The following is a 15,059-nucleotide window of genomic DNA, read 5'->3' as shown; positions in this document are numbered from 1 at the left end:
GAATCTGCCAGAGAGATATTTGTTGTGAGAAAACAACAGCTTGAAAATATTGTAGCTCTGTAAGGGCAACATCTGCCAAACTTATTGGACAGTTTGTTTGTAGATACACCTTTGACAAAGGGCTCACTGTCTAAACCTGTAGACAGAATTCAGTGAAATGATTGAAAATAAAGAAAACTTAATAAAAAGAGAGAGATTATAGATATTTCTATCTATCAAATGGTCAAGATCATCAAATGGTCAAGATCAGGTCTGATATATGTTTAGCTTTGAGAAAGAAGGCTTGGGGGAGACCTTATTACCAATCATTAGGATTTGAATCCTTCCCATTGCCTTTAATAGCTAGAAAAGAAGACTCTGGATAGAAAAGAAGATTTGAAAGTAAATATCTTGTCCACCTTTCCCACTTTTACTCAGATCTTTGTGTTTAAAGATAGTTTCACAAAGTCATCTCTAAATTGCCTTCCCTGGTGGCCTCATTTGCACAGGGCTGAGAGAGGCCATGCCAATGCTATCATGGAAACAACACTGGTAGGTTGTTCCTGGCTGCCAGAAATAGGTGGAAAGGGCTAAAGATGCTACCCTGAAGTGCCATATTGGAACACAGGACCTGCTTTAAGGACATGACTTAAAATTAAGGCTACCAATGCAACATAACAGAGAAAAATTGTTGATCCAAGTTGCTTGACTGCAATACAGGAATTACTGTTTAGCTTGGCTGTCTGTTAATAATCAGGTAGTTGTCAAAAATCATAACTGTATTTACAAAAATGAGACTAAGCATCTGGATGGCTTCATCATTTATCTAATTCCCAAATGAAAAGTCCATTTGAACTAATGAGCAGAAGCTTCATTCATTTGACCAAATGACAGTGCACATCCATGCCCAAGACTTCAGTGATCCCTGAGCTAAGAGCCAAACGAACCAGCTCTGGAAGCTGCACAGCTGCATCAGCATGATGCTGTGCCAACAGTAATTAGTTCTAATGAGAGACTATACTGCACCAAGGATCAATCCCAGCATAGCTGAGTGCTGATTTATGTGGACATGCTATATCTTTCTCAGAAAGAGCTCAGGCATCTCTCTAACATAGGGGTTCATTGTAGAGACTAGACAGACTCTATATTTGCCTGTGGGTTACAGGTAAAATAAAGAAAAATCATGAAACCTTACATTCTTTTGAATCTTATGCAGTCATTTATGCAAGGAAAAAAGGGTGAGTAAAGCTATTGCTTTGATTTAACATTATATAAGATCCACTTCTCATGTGTAAATCCATCCACAAGATACAATACAAGTGAGGCACAGTCTCTCTGAACCTTTAGAAGAAGCTGATATTCGGTAGGAAATGAACAATCCATCTGTGTCTGAGAGTCACCAATGTAACAAGTGAATTGGGGACATCAAGACTGGAGACAGGTCTGGAGCTGAAGGGATTGATTCCTTAAGTTTTATCTTTCATATTTTCCAGATTTTTTACTGCATAAGTATATAACTCTGAACTTCATATAAAATGTTAGCAAGTTCTCTTCACAGTTTAGTTGGACAAAACAATCCTTTTCCAGCCTGAGAACCAAGGACACCGTTGCAGCTTCAGGCCCAAAAAGTATTAAAAACAGTGAATTGAGGAGAGCAATCTGAGAGGATGTGATTTCACAACCTGAAGCTGTAATTGGACAATTAACCCCAATATATAAATGGACCAAAACTTATAAATAAGTATGAAAACTCATGACCCAGCGTCCATCTTGGGTGTAGCTACGGCCGGGCTCTTGTTCTGCTGAGGGTGTATCCATTGAAGACCTTTTAATAAGTACCTAATTTATTCCTTTAACTCTGTCTAGCCTCTGTTCTAGGTAGCCTCTCAAGGCATCAGGATCATGCACAGGTGGATTTTGCAGTCCTGAGATATATGGATCGGGCAAGGAGTAAAGTCAGGCAAACTTCAGGAAAGCAAACTTCCAGCTCCACAAGGAGATATTTAATAGGGTTCCCAGGGAGACTGCCCTCAGGGACAGGGGAGCAGAGCAGAGCTGGCAGATTTTTAAGGAGGTCTTCCATAGAGCACAAGAGCTGGCAATCCCCAGGAGCAAGAAATTAGGCAGGGAAAACAAGAGACTGGCATGGCTGAGTAGGGAAGTGCTGGTTAAATTAAAGGAAAGAATCAAATGCACAGGCAGTGGAAACAAGGACAGGAAACCTGGGAAGAGTACAGAGATGAAATACAGCTGAGGAAGGTCAAGGTGAAGATGAACCTGGCAAGGGATGCATGGAATAACAGGAAGGACTTCCACAGGCCTGTTAACCAGAAAAGGAAGGTCAAAGAAGGTGCATCCACCCCCGATAAACAGTGGTGGAACACTTGTAACAATGGATGAGGATAAGGCTGAGGTACTCAACACCTCTTTTGCCTTCAAGTCTTCAATGACATCCTTTCTTCCCATGCCTCTCCAGTGGAAGGATAGCAGGATGGGGACTAGGGGAGCAAAGCAATTCTCACTGAAAGTAGAGATCACGTTCATGACCATCTGAGGAACTTGGATGTGCATAAGTCTATGAGATCCAATGAGATGTTCTCCCAGAGTCCTGGGAGAATTGGCTGATGGTTAGTCAGGCACAGTTTTTTCTTGGTGAAGCCATGTTGGCTATCTCTAATCACCTCCCTGTCGTTCATATGCCTTGACATAGCTTCCAGGAGGATCTGTTCTATGATCTTACCAGGAAGAGAGATAAGGCTGACCAGTAGTTCCCAGGGTTCTCCTTAACTTTTCCCAGTCACTGGAGACTTTGTCTGAGTGTCATGGTATTTCAAATATCACAGAACAGAGCTTGACAACTACAGTAGCAAATTCTCTCAGGACCATGGGATGCATCTTGTCAATCCCACAGCACTATGAAGGTGAGTTGCAATGAGAGAAACCTTTTCCTCCCATTCCCTGCCCTGATGTTCAGGGACTTGAGACGTGTGGGAAGAGAGATTACCATATGTATTGGTAAAACATTACTTCCTGGAAAAAAAGGACGTACAGTAAGAGGTATAGCTATTGGCATTAACATTTTCATGATATATCTGTAAAGTTAATTTTAAATATTAGTGGTTTCTGACATTCTGTAACAGTATTACTGATTTCTCTCAGTGAAATTCTTGCTGCCTGGAGGAAATATTTTTAAACACATTTTACCTTCAGTCACAGGAAGTCTATAAACATGTATAGAAAGGAGAAGGGAAATTAACTTACAAATGAAAGACAAAGGGATGAAAACATGTATGGCTGAATGGCTTTAATCATCAAAATTCTGGAAGAAATTATAACATAATATTTAGAAAAGATACAAATAGTAATCCAAGGGTGGATTTTTTCCCAAAAACTAAAAATTTGGTGAACATTTATGGTGAACAGAATTTATTCAATTCTTATGCAATTTCATTAGGAATACATCACTCTTCAGAATGTCTGAAGCTTCTTTTGACCTTTTCAGTTTGTTTTTATCTTGGAATTTTCAAAGTATACTGCACACCAAAAAAAAAAAAAATCATATCAGAATGAAAAATAATGGAAAATGCTTTTTTGAATGTAGGAAAAAGCACCCCCTAAAGTGTCTATCCTCACATTTTTGATCCTCATTTTCTCCACCATTTGGTCTGCAGCCTGAAGGCACTTGATTCAGTCTCTGCTGTGTGCAGTATCTACATCTGGCAGCTGTAAACTTGTAGTGACATTTCTTTGAGCCTGGACAGGGAATCAGATCTACTGAGAGATGTTGACCTGATTCAGCAAGAGCTGCTGTTTTCTTATGCATATGACTTTGTTGTTACATTATAAGACAAGACTGCACACAATTAAATTGTTTTGCTATATATTTAAAAGGAGGGAGCTTTAATGCATTATTGTCCTTCTTCCTTCACAATACTTTAATATCTTTTTTCTAGTAACATTTACAGCTGGACCAGTAATTTCAACAACTGGACAGGTAGTAAGTCTAAATTCTAGTTTCAGTTTACAGGAACAAAGCATCTTTGGATTAATGGGAATCAAATATCTTAAAATAATTCTTTCATAATTTATAATTCAGTCATAATTTTATGACTGATTAAACATATTTTCATGTATTTGTCTGTCTGACTCAATAACTTTGTTCTTTCATTGCCTGTGTTGGAATAGACTCTCTCTACTGTAATAACCTTTGCCTATTGTATCCATGCTGAGCCTCATTATCTTCACCTCTGGTTTTAATCTTAAATATACAACATATACCAGTTGACTCAGAAGTACTGTACTACACTGAACACAGGCTACCTGAAACTGGCCAAAAACTCTTCAGGTGCAAGGTAGTAAAAAAAAAAAAAAAAATCCTGGCTTCTCTCTCCTCAAAGAGAGACAGCACTTCCCTTTCTACTGGCAGATAAGCACTTACACATCTTGCAATAATTTGGAAAGGCATAGCTATACTGGAGCTCAAAATGAAGGGACATCAGAACTCAGTACAGCACCTTTTTCATCATGAATAAACATCTGTGTAAGGACAAAGATAAGGAGGAATTTGATTTTGATAAAAGCTAAGTTATTTTATCTCACTTTGAAATAATCTTGACTGCCAATGAACCACTCAAAAATAAATACCAGTCTTCCTACACAGTACATTAGATTGCTTTGGGGGACAAAAATAATTGAGCTAATGGAAGTACCAAGTTTTCTCATAAAAGTTCATGTAAAGGCCAAATATGCCCTAAGAAGCCTAAGAAGAAAATTATTTATTATCATTATTTATTAATTGCTACAGTTATGCTAATTGCACTGCAGCTATCTTGTAGATAAGCACTTGGAAACAACTTCCATACTTTTATGGTTGTTTTTTAGTTGATACAGCAATTTTCAGCCATGGGCAGTAAGAACAACAACAAAAAAAAAATTATCAGTCCTACATAAACAAGGAACCAAAGAAAAGAGATGTGAAACAACTTGTTTAAAGCCAAACATTACATGCTTAGAGCAGGACTTGAAAAAAACCCACTTGCTTTAATTCTAACACAAGAAATACAATTTCAGATAAATGTTACCTCCCATCCAGCCAGCTCTCTTCCAATAACTACTTAGCTGCCTGGAAAGAAGGAAGGAACAGGAACGGTGACTCATTGAAGGTCTGTTGATTCATCTCATGAGAGTTACTAATGCTTAAAAAAAATACAGCAGCAATATCTCCTGGTCTCTTTTGTGGCAGATGATTCACACAAAGGGAACTGTAGTCAGTGCACTGAGTGGAAAAGGGGAGGAGATGTGTGTTCTCCTGTCTGTAGTGGCTTATAATATACTTCATTATATCCTTTTAACTGCAGCACTTTACCATGAAACTGAATTGCTCCCATACAACAGAAGGCAGCACAACAAGGGGGAAGCAGAGACATCAGAACAGAGCTCTCCCATGCAGCATATAAAGGGTTTTGTGTAACTGACAGCTATTCTTTTTTGGATGAAAGGCAAAATAAAAGCAGGTGGTAATGTTCATGAAATCAGATTTTGTCTGAGCGTGGTAAAGCATCAGAGAGGTTTTTGGAGCAGAGAGAGTGGCTTATTTTTCTATGAAAAATTGTTATGAATTTGGCACAGTTCTGAAGCTGCTGAGCAATGTGTTTAAGTGCTTGCAAACAGACACAAGGATATTGACGCCCCTCTCAAATATGTCACATTTGAATGTAATAAAAATCAGTCAAAACTGTAAATTGTTCATCATACTTAAAGTGTTAAAAGCCTGGTGCAGGTTTGAAAACTAGACATCCAGACTGTCATTTTTCTGTGATGTGCTTTTATGAAAGCACATTCCCTGTGTCCTTTTCTTCCTCTTCTGTGGTGCTACCCTTACTCTGCAATTTGTTTATTAGCTATAGGTTCTGCTGTGGACTGTGGCTAAGACTTGCAAAGGTGTTTAGGTGCCTGGGTGGTAGCTACTGAAAAACTTTTGCATCACAGCAGGGTCTAATGATGATATGAATTTATTGATTTTTCTGCCTGTCTGTGAAAGGTTTTGCCATTTATAGTGCCTCTTTTATAAGCAATTTTTCATGGCTATTTATTTCTCTGTGGCTGTCCAGGGTCACCATCAGGGTAAGGACTCTGTTACACTATGCACTTTATTACCACAATAAAAAAAGGCCATCCAAAAATATGACTCAATTTTGCTTTTAGTGTAGTAACTCTGTATATGAAAAGGGTGTTTGTGAGGGGCTGGGGTAGATGGACCCAGCTAATTGTGTCCCAGCTAACTCAAACTTTTATCAAAAGTTTGAGTCAAAGATTTTCTGCTCTAGAAAATACACTTGCAATAATTTATAATTTCCAAAATCCAGGGTAGATTTCCCAAAATGGAAGAAGATATCTTTGGTATTGTTTGCTTTTTATCCTGCAGCAGGAAGAAGTATCTACTAAAAATACAAACCAGAAGTATCATGGAGTGGTACAAGAGCGGGAAACAGAGCTGATCTGTTGGAGGTAAAAATATGTGCTCAGACTTCGTGGTAATTAGAGGTAGAAAACTTCATGCAGTATGTGAGTGAGGGAGCTGCCTGGTTTAGCTACCGTTTGTAAACTATTTTGCTAGAGTATACATGAGTCTCAGGAAATATAAAGCCAACAGGAGACCTGTTTCTGTTTCCTGCTGTAGCAGTGGAAAACATAAAAGGGAGAGTGAGAAAATTTATGTATTTTTAACAGATTTGTTTCTAAGATTTTGTACGAGTAGAGAACTGTCTGCAGTGCACGATTCAGACAAAAGCTCTATTTTAAAAACAAAGTCAAGACATTTAGATCAAGAAAGTATAAAAAGTCTAAATTATGTAAGAGAGTGTTATGGTAGCCTTGTCATAGTAACTGCCTTCATGCTCTTAAAAAATAGATTACAATTTTATTAACTTTTTAACAAAATTTTACATGAAGTTTTTTTTTCCTTTTAAAATGTAAGACAATATATGTGTTCAAAGTCTCTAAACAAAAAGTTGTGAGCAGAAATATTCATTTTCCTAAGAACAACTGTAGCCAGGCAAGATAGAAAGGCAGAACCCGAACAGAACATGATTCAACAATGAATTAATTACCATCATGATTTAAACTGATTTTTTTTTTAAACTACCTTTTAAACCATAATGAAATGTTGCAAAGTGTTAGGAAAATCTGTGGCCAGAACTCTATATGAACATTTAGCACTGACCTACAAACACCTAGGGAGGAAATAATTATATTTACTTGAATCAGTCTGTTGGCATAATTTGAATTAACCATCTGCATAAATATTTTAAGCACCATTGATACTACTGTATTATTATTAAAAACACCTCCACTTTCATCATATCTAATCTTCTAGTCACAGAAAACCTTTTTCTACTTTAAAACTGAATTACCTTGGTAAAACCAATAAAGACTAATTTAGACTTTCAATAGGCTAACAGAACAATTGCTAACACTTTATCTAAAAAGTTCAACTTAAAGAAAAAGAGTAGTTTTCAGAGTACCAAGATTCTATTTATCCACTTAGAAGAATGATTCTCAAAAATATCTAAATAATTTAGGCCCAGAAGACCCACAGGATTCAGGCTATATAGCCTCAGGAAAAAATGAAGCTTGGTTGGACCCTTTCAGATTTCCTCACTCACAGCATTTCAAGTTATGGCATGATGTTGGTGACTGGGATTAAGAGTGACAGTGACAAAAGACAGTCAGGTCTTCATGTGCATCCTCCCCCACCCCTCCTTTTTGCTCTTTCTAATGGGCAAAGAGGCTTGTCCCAAGAGAACACCAGGTGGAAATTGCAGGAGGAACTGTCTGGATGATCTCACAACTGATGTATTCTGGAGATGGGGGAGCTGAGATGTTTGTGATTGGCTTTGGTACACATCAGCCTCCATAAGGGCATAAAATTTTCTGGCGACCTTTTCCTTCAAATTACAGGTAATTACAATGAATATATAAACTAATGGAATTACCATATCTTCAGTGACTTAGTGACAAGATTTTACCCTGCAGTCGATCAAGGTAAGACTGCCCATAAAACCAGCAAGTGAAATAGATATCATTGCCTAACGTGAGGCAGACACAAACAATATGAAAGCATATAATGGGTTTACCAAAGTCAGCACAATGGATATCTTTCTTTGATTAAAAAAACCCTCTGATTTTTGCAAGAATAGAACTGTTATAGATTTAGCATATTTGATTTTTTTTCCAAAAAAAGCAGCGATGGAAAACAGAATTGCAGAGATTGTTGATGAGATGGATGAAGTATAGGTCATCAGAAAATTAGAGGACCTCTAATTTGGTTTGGGTCAAGTCATATTTGGAATTATAATAAATACCTTTGCACAAGAAGTCAGCATATGTCTATTTATTTTCTTTTTTTTTTTTTTTTGCCAGTAACACAAGGTTGGAGAGGTCAAAAAACAATACATAACAAACAGTATCCCAGTATAATCAGCCAAAAATTCCTAGGACAAATGGGCAGCACAAGAATTAATATCATTATAGAGGGCACTGGTAAACCATTATCAGAATTAATGTCGATAGTTTGGATTACCTGTGTTGAAGAAAGAATTCAAGGTGCAGTGAGCAGGGAGAACCATATTAACTTAACCAGAGAATGGAACAAGACAAAATATGTTATGAAAACAGATTATGTGAGTTTGTCTTGCTTAACACAGCAATTAAAAGCTGAGAGAAGATATGATTGCACCACAATCACACAAGAGGAGAGTAAATGCTAGGAAGTAAAAACAATTAGTTCAGCCAAAGAACAATACTGAAACAAGAATGCAAGGCTGGAAAGAAAAGATGCGAACCAGACTGTTAGGAATTAGAAGACTTCTAGAAAACAAAGATGTGAGTCTGAAACAGTTGTCCAGCTGGCAAAGATTCAAACTATTTTCAATAGAGAATTGCATAAATTTAGGAAGCTAGACACAGGTTATGCATTTTGGCTGTCTGTGGCTGTGAGGGTCTAAAATTAAGGACCCAGAAGGTTTGTTTCTGTCATATGCCTATAGCATCTGGCAGTTTTGTGTAGCATAGCAAGTATTTACTTTCTGCATAAAAATGATTAGCACAATGAAGAAGGTAACAAAGCCTCTGCAATGTCAGCATAACAGGAAGTAGACTGGAAATAAGGACAAAGACCTGAGATGAACTACTGAGTGCTAGTGCTAGGCATGTAGTTCGCCATGTATTGCATGTTTTTATTGCAAAGCAAAGTCAGGGACAACTATGCTCTGAATAGCATATGTCAACCAGTTCCCACCTTGAACTTTGTGTGAGCTGTAACTGATTTATAAGACACTGCACATAAAATTACTTTTAAAGTGGCATTTATGGCAATGAGAAAGGTGTCCAATCACCCTTGAAAGGAGAGGGATAATGCTGAGGGGATACATTGTATGGTGGAGAGTCATGAATGCCATATTGACATTGATGGACACCAAAGTAAAGCCACCTGTAATTATAGTCTGCCATAGTCCAAGTCAGTTAAAGAAGGTGGCCTTAATTTCCCCACAGCCCAGTGACTAAAATTTTCCACTGGTCAGTTTTAGCCTGTTCCCCAGCTGGATTGTTAATTTGCTGCCTTTGGCTGGCTCCCACATGCCAGACTGGGCACCTATCCCCATCTGCTAATTTGGAACAAAATAGAGGTGGAACTGGTCTTCTCACATGAGTCATAAATTGGTTTGTTTGAATATCTGGAATTTCTGCATCACCTGCCTCATCTGAAACAGAATCTTGTCTTTCAAAGAATGGTGCTTGCAGTTCTTCAGACCAGGTTTTCTTTTTGTTTGTTTGAAACTTTCATACTGTCCTGGAATAGAACAACAGTTTGCAAGTACTGTTGTAAAAACGTTTGGGTCATAAATTTCCCAGGAGAAATATAACGTTTTTCCACTTAATTTAATAACTTCTTGTGGGCCTCTGAGATTAAGAGATTCCTCAGTGTCCTATGCATTCTTTGACATGTGGCTAATGCAACACGCTTTCCTAGGGGGGTGTTTTATGGAAAAGTGACCTTCTGCTAGGACAACAAAATAATAACTCAATTAAAAGAAACAATGAAGGTCACACCCATTTCCCTATTGAGGTGAAAAACCAAGCAGTGGAAAACATAAGCTGCATTTATTTTAACCTATGGGACTTTGAGAATCATGTGGGAAATTCATTGATATGGTAGAATTGTATTTTAGGATTCCTCTGGAGAAAAACATGATGGAATTATTAAAATTTGCAAGAAAATATATTAATCAGCCATGTGTTAGAGCATTCAGCCTGGAGGAATGAACACTGTCTGGGCAGAACCAAACAGCCATGGGAATCATGGTCCCTAGTCTGTCACTGCTTCTTGTCAGATTTTGGAGGAGTTACTTATGTCTCAACTAAGTAGCATAGAAACAGCTGAGCACCAGAAGCAGCATGGGACCTTCCATGTGCAAATGTCAGGCATTAGAGTGCTGGGAGCATCCCCTGCCCACAGAGTAAGTACACCCATCCTGCAGCCATGCCACTGCTCTCATTAGCAAGCTACTCCATATGATCCCTTTTGCAGCTGCCGAGTTCGGTGATCACTCCTTGGGGAGACTTTTAGGGCACTTTCAGGGCTTATCAGCCAATATGATATTCAGGTATCATATCCCTGAATGCAGTGGTTATAAATGTTCCCAGCTTTTTACAAAAATTAATAAGAAAGATCTTTCCTCTTTTACATGTTCATGCCAGGACCAAACACAAGCTGACCTTTATCTCTAAGCCTCATTTTTTTTCTGTTGCAAAAGTGACTTGCTGTTTACTTCAGAATAGTAAAAGTAAGACACAATTCATTAATGTCTGTGGATTGCTTGGAGTTGCTGGGATGAGAAGAGCTACAGAAGTGAGTAGAATATCTCTTTCATTTGAATTATATGACAGTGTCATTGAGAGAGTTTTCTGGAAATGGTGATGGTAGATGCTTTTTCCCAAATTACCACAAATACGCCCCCTTCAAAATTTGCTTTCAGGAGCAAATCTTTTCTAAAACTTGGGATATCTCTCAAACAGAAAATTCAAATGTGATCTCTTTGACAAGCATCCCAGGTATGAAGTAGCTACATTCTCACAGTCATACCTCAAAAATCTTCAGTCCATATTTCATAAAGGTACAAAACACATAGTAAAAAAAAAAAAAAAAAAGAGAATGCATTCTAAAAGAGAATGCATCCTCTCTTTCTCACTCTAAAAAACAGTTTTAATTTTAAAATAATCTGGAAATTTTGACCAGAGGTGGAAGCCCTGCCTTACAGAAAAATTAATACCTTATTCATCCACCACCTTTCTAAGCAATCCTAGCCATTGTCAGCTGACCAGCCAGCGATGAAAACAATGGAGTTCTGTAGATTTACAGGTGTATGTAAAAATAGAGGCTTCAGGTAATTCTACATCTCTGTCAACTGCTCCATGCATGGTGACAAATACAAGCCTGCCAGAGGAATTGCTTGATAAATGGAATAGCTAAAGTCTTCAGCCACATTCACAGTAGCATTTTATCCCTGCTTTTTTCTTGACACCATTCCTTGTCAGCTGTTTGCAAAAGCTATTTCTGAAATCAAATATCATGGTCTTCCTTTCCTTTCTCTATTCCTCCTCCTCAGAGATGGCAATCTGAGGTTTTGCTGAAAGCATATGAAGTCACTCTTCAAGATACTGCAAATGTCACCTCTTTTTCATATAAATCAGGAGAGTTAGAAAATCTGTGCAATTATTAGATCCTAAGACAATATAAGACTCAAGAATTATTAGACTCAAAGACAGCATGCAGTAAAATTATTTAATGAGTGTTCCTAGTAACCACTTTTGTGCTCAGAATAAAACATGCAAACTCCTTTCCAAAGACTTGATGCTAAGAATTTTAATAGACTGAATGATTTGTTTCCCTAATGCATTCACCAAGCACAGCAAGCTGATTAAAATACTGGATACTGTAGAACCTTTTGGTTTCTGGTCTATAGAGCTCAGCTTATACATCATTAACCATGTATCACAGGTACACAGTTATTTTACACATAAGGGAAAAAGAAAATAGAACTTGTACATGCAGGATGCTGATTTTAACATTTTCCTTTTGGAGTGGTAAAAAGGAACAAAACTGGGAACAGGTTTTGTAGGAAGTCATCCTTCTTCAGTGAGAACTGTACCTGTATGAGAAGGTAATGAACAGACAAAAAAGCAAATCCACTGGGTGAAGCACAACAGCTTTCAGTAAATATGTGGTGATGGTTTCTTAATGTAAAAAGATGGTCTTTTTATGTAAAAAGCCTTTAATACAAAATAGCTGTTCTATTAGAGAATGTGATAGGTAGCTAAAAAGCAGCTTGCCAAAGGAAAGCTTCTTCAGAGTTTGGGGATAATTCTGTAATTACCTTACTGACATAAATTTATGTTCCTATTTAGGAACAAATTCACATATTGATTTTACAGGACTTCTATAAAAAGGAAACAGGCTTAAGAAGCAGCAGAGTTTACTGTACAGCCATGTAAGGTACTTCTGGAATTCTGACACTTTACTCTTTATTTAAATGAATTACAGAAAACCATAAGTGCAGACTAGAACAAAAACCTCCCAAAATATGTAAAACAAACATTCATTTATAAATGTGTTATTCAGAAGAGAGAGTGAGTTTTTCTTTATTACTGAAACCACTTTTTATTTGTGACCTGTAGAATATTTAAGTCACAGGAAGGCCTTTTCCTGGGGTTCTGAAAATTTCAAGCAATAGTTTCCAGAGAAAAAGGGTAGAGTGAATGCAATTATATCGAATGAACTGCTTTGTATTATTTAGGAAATACAGTCTACATAGTTCTTACAGATGATATTTCAAATTTTCTTACAGATGATACAGATATTTTCTTACAGATGATATTTCAAATTATTCCATCAAGAATTTATAATCTGAAGTTTAGATTCAGGGACATGAAGCAGAGGTTACATTTATGCACATGCCCAGGTCTCAGCAAAGTCAGTGGATCTCAAGCATAGGTTTAAAAAGGTTTAAAATTAAAGTCCTCTATAATGATACTCTGAGCACACTGTCACTTTCTTGAACTGGTACATCTATTCAGCGAGCCACTGCAGCATGATTATTATTTACTCTGAGCTGAGCTCGAAAGAATTTTAGTTGCTGTCAAGTCACCTTTATGCAATGATAGTGTCACTTTTGATCTAAGTGACCAACAACATGGTTGGTCTGATTGCAGTGGCTGAGAACATCTTCCATAAAATAGAAGAGCAGGAAGGTCTGAAGATGCCCATCTCAGCTGACTGTAAGTACTTCTTAAATTCAAAGGAAAATTAAAAATAGCTGCCACTTTATTATTAAAAGGCTTTGCCCCTTGGTAAAGAAAATAAGACTATTCCCTGTGACTCAATCAGAGCAATTTTGATTCACTGAAGTTACAGATTAGAGAAATTGGATTAAGCAATGTGAACTAGATTTGCTGTAGAAAGGAAAAAAAAGTCACCCAAATGGAACTTGGCATTTTATTCTTACCTGGAGGGAAAAAATTAAATGCATTTTAAAGGAACCTCTTACTGGTTTCTAAATTTCTACATTCTGAGTTGTGTGCTTAAACTTTGGGAAGTATTGAAAATGGCTCTTTGCTTTCAAATTGGATGTGCGTATGTAAATCACATTGAATCTGCATAAAAAAACAGATAATTTAGGGTCCACAAGCCAACTGCTTCTCTTTCAACATTAATGACTCACTGACTTTTGTGTATCAAAATTTAGATCTGGGTCCTTGGCATCCATGAGCAACTCCTGCAGTGAGTTTCCCACATGCTTTTCCCAGTGCCCCAGTGCTGGAGTGCAGGGAGGCTGTTATGTGCTTCTAGAGGCTGTAATAACAACCACACATAGCACAGAGGGCCTCTCCCTGCCCCCGTTTATGGCAGGGTCAGGGAAGAACAAAGGAGACATAAAACATGTTTCCCCCTAATTCAACTGCTTCAACTCCACTAAGCAGAATTCAGGCGCAGCTGAGGATTTCAGCACCTTCCTTGGGAAGTTTGCCCCTGGGCCACTAAAAATGGTTTGAATAATAAAATTGACTTGCCTCTTGGTGTCATTATACCCTCTTTTTCAGATCAGCGATTTTATTAACAGATAATGCTGATAAAAATTTATTTTTATGAGATATTTTATGGCTTTTAAATATCATATGCAAGTTTTCAGCTCTTTGGATCCTTGCAGTACTGATTAGGATGGTGCCTCTTTTTTACTTCTTTCCCCTGTTTCCAAAGCAACCATGAAATAAAATGGAAAAGCACACAGAGCCAAAGACATAAATTTTGAAGAAATAATTCTGACATGCAATTTTGAAAACACTTTTCAGGTCAGTGTCATTTTTGTAATTGATGTTACCAGTTTTATTTGTCTTTGTATTTTTCCCTCAATAAACAATTCAAATGTACTTCAAGCACTCCTTTCACAAAAGGCAACTTGAAAATATGTCAAGCAGCTTGACTTGAAGTTTTTGCAGGATGTAGACAGCTTGCACATTTTACTAAGTGGTACACATTTTTTAAAAGCTACTATTCAACATAATACTTCAACTGTTGAGAACAGTAATAGGACGCCTCTACTTACATTTCAGCTCCAGTTTGATGAAGTCAGTGTTTCCCAGATTCTCAAGAAACACCCCATCTGAGGCTGACGTTTTGAAGTAGAAAGAGATGTCTGCACTGGTTTCCCCTTGGAAGGTGGAGAAGTGGAGGTAAGATGATGAAGTAATGAAAGAAGCTGCATTCCAGTAATTCCCTGCAGAGGACAGACAGGAAAGACATGTTTCAGTGCTCCCTTGAAGCTGTTGGAAAAGTTGGAGATTTTAAGGTTCATCTATGCTACAGTGCTGTCTGTGCTGAAGAAAGAACCCCAAGCACCTTGATTCTTGCTACCTCTGTTTTGGATTTCTGGGCATGGTGTGTCAGGTTTCAGAAGACAGAGCATGTTAACGGTAAATTTATTTTCAAGCTCTTAATTTATCATGTCCAGTTGTGGCAAGCACAT

At 37.6% G+C, this 15,059-nt stretch overlaps 1 protein-coding gene across 2 annotated transcripts in view; it reads right to left on the bottom strand.

Moving 5' to 3' along the window:
* The window catches only part of CNTNAP2 (contactin associated protein 2), a 1,020,441-nt gene that overhangs the window by 92,442 nt on the left and 912,940 nt on the right, over window positions 1–15,059 (bottom strand). For both annotated transcript variants that reach the window (XM_068202989.1, XM_068202997.1), the window contains one exon: window positions 14,640–14,810. In XM_068202989.1, coding sequence (XP_068059090.1) covers window positions 14,640–14,810 — 171 coding nt within the window. The remainder of the gene's footprint in view (window positions 1–14,639; window positions 14,811–15,059) is intronic.

The sequence above is a fragment of the Anomalospiza imberbis genome, chromosome 1 (genome assembly GCF_031753505.1).
Source record: "Anomalospiza imberbis isolate Cuckoo-Finch-1a 21T00152 chromosome 1, ASM3175350v1, whole genome shotgun sequence".
Taxonomy (NCBI): Eukaryota; Metazoa; Chordata; class Aves; order Passeriformes; family Viduidae; genus Anomalospiza; species Anomalospiza imberbis.
This window is presented reverse-complemented; position numbering and strand designations above follow the sequence as displayed.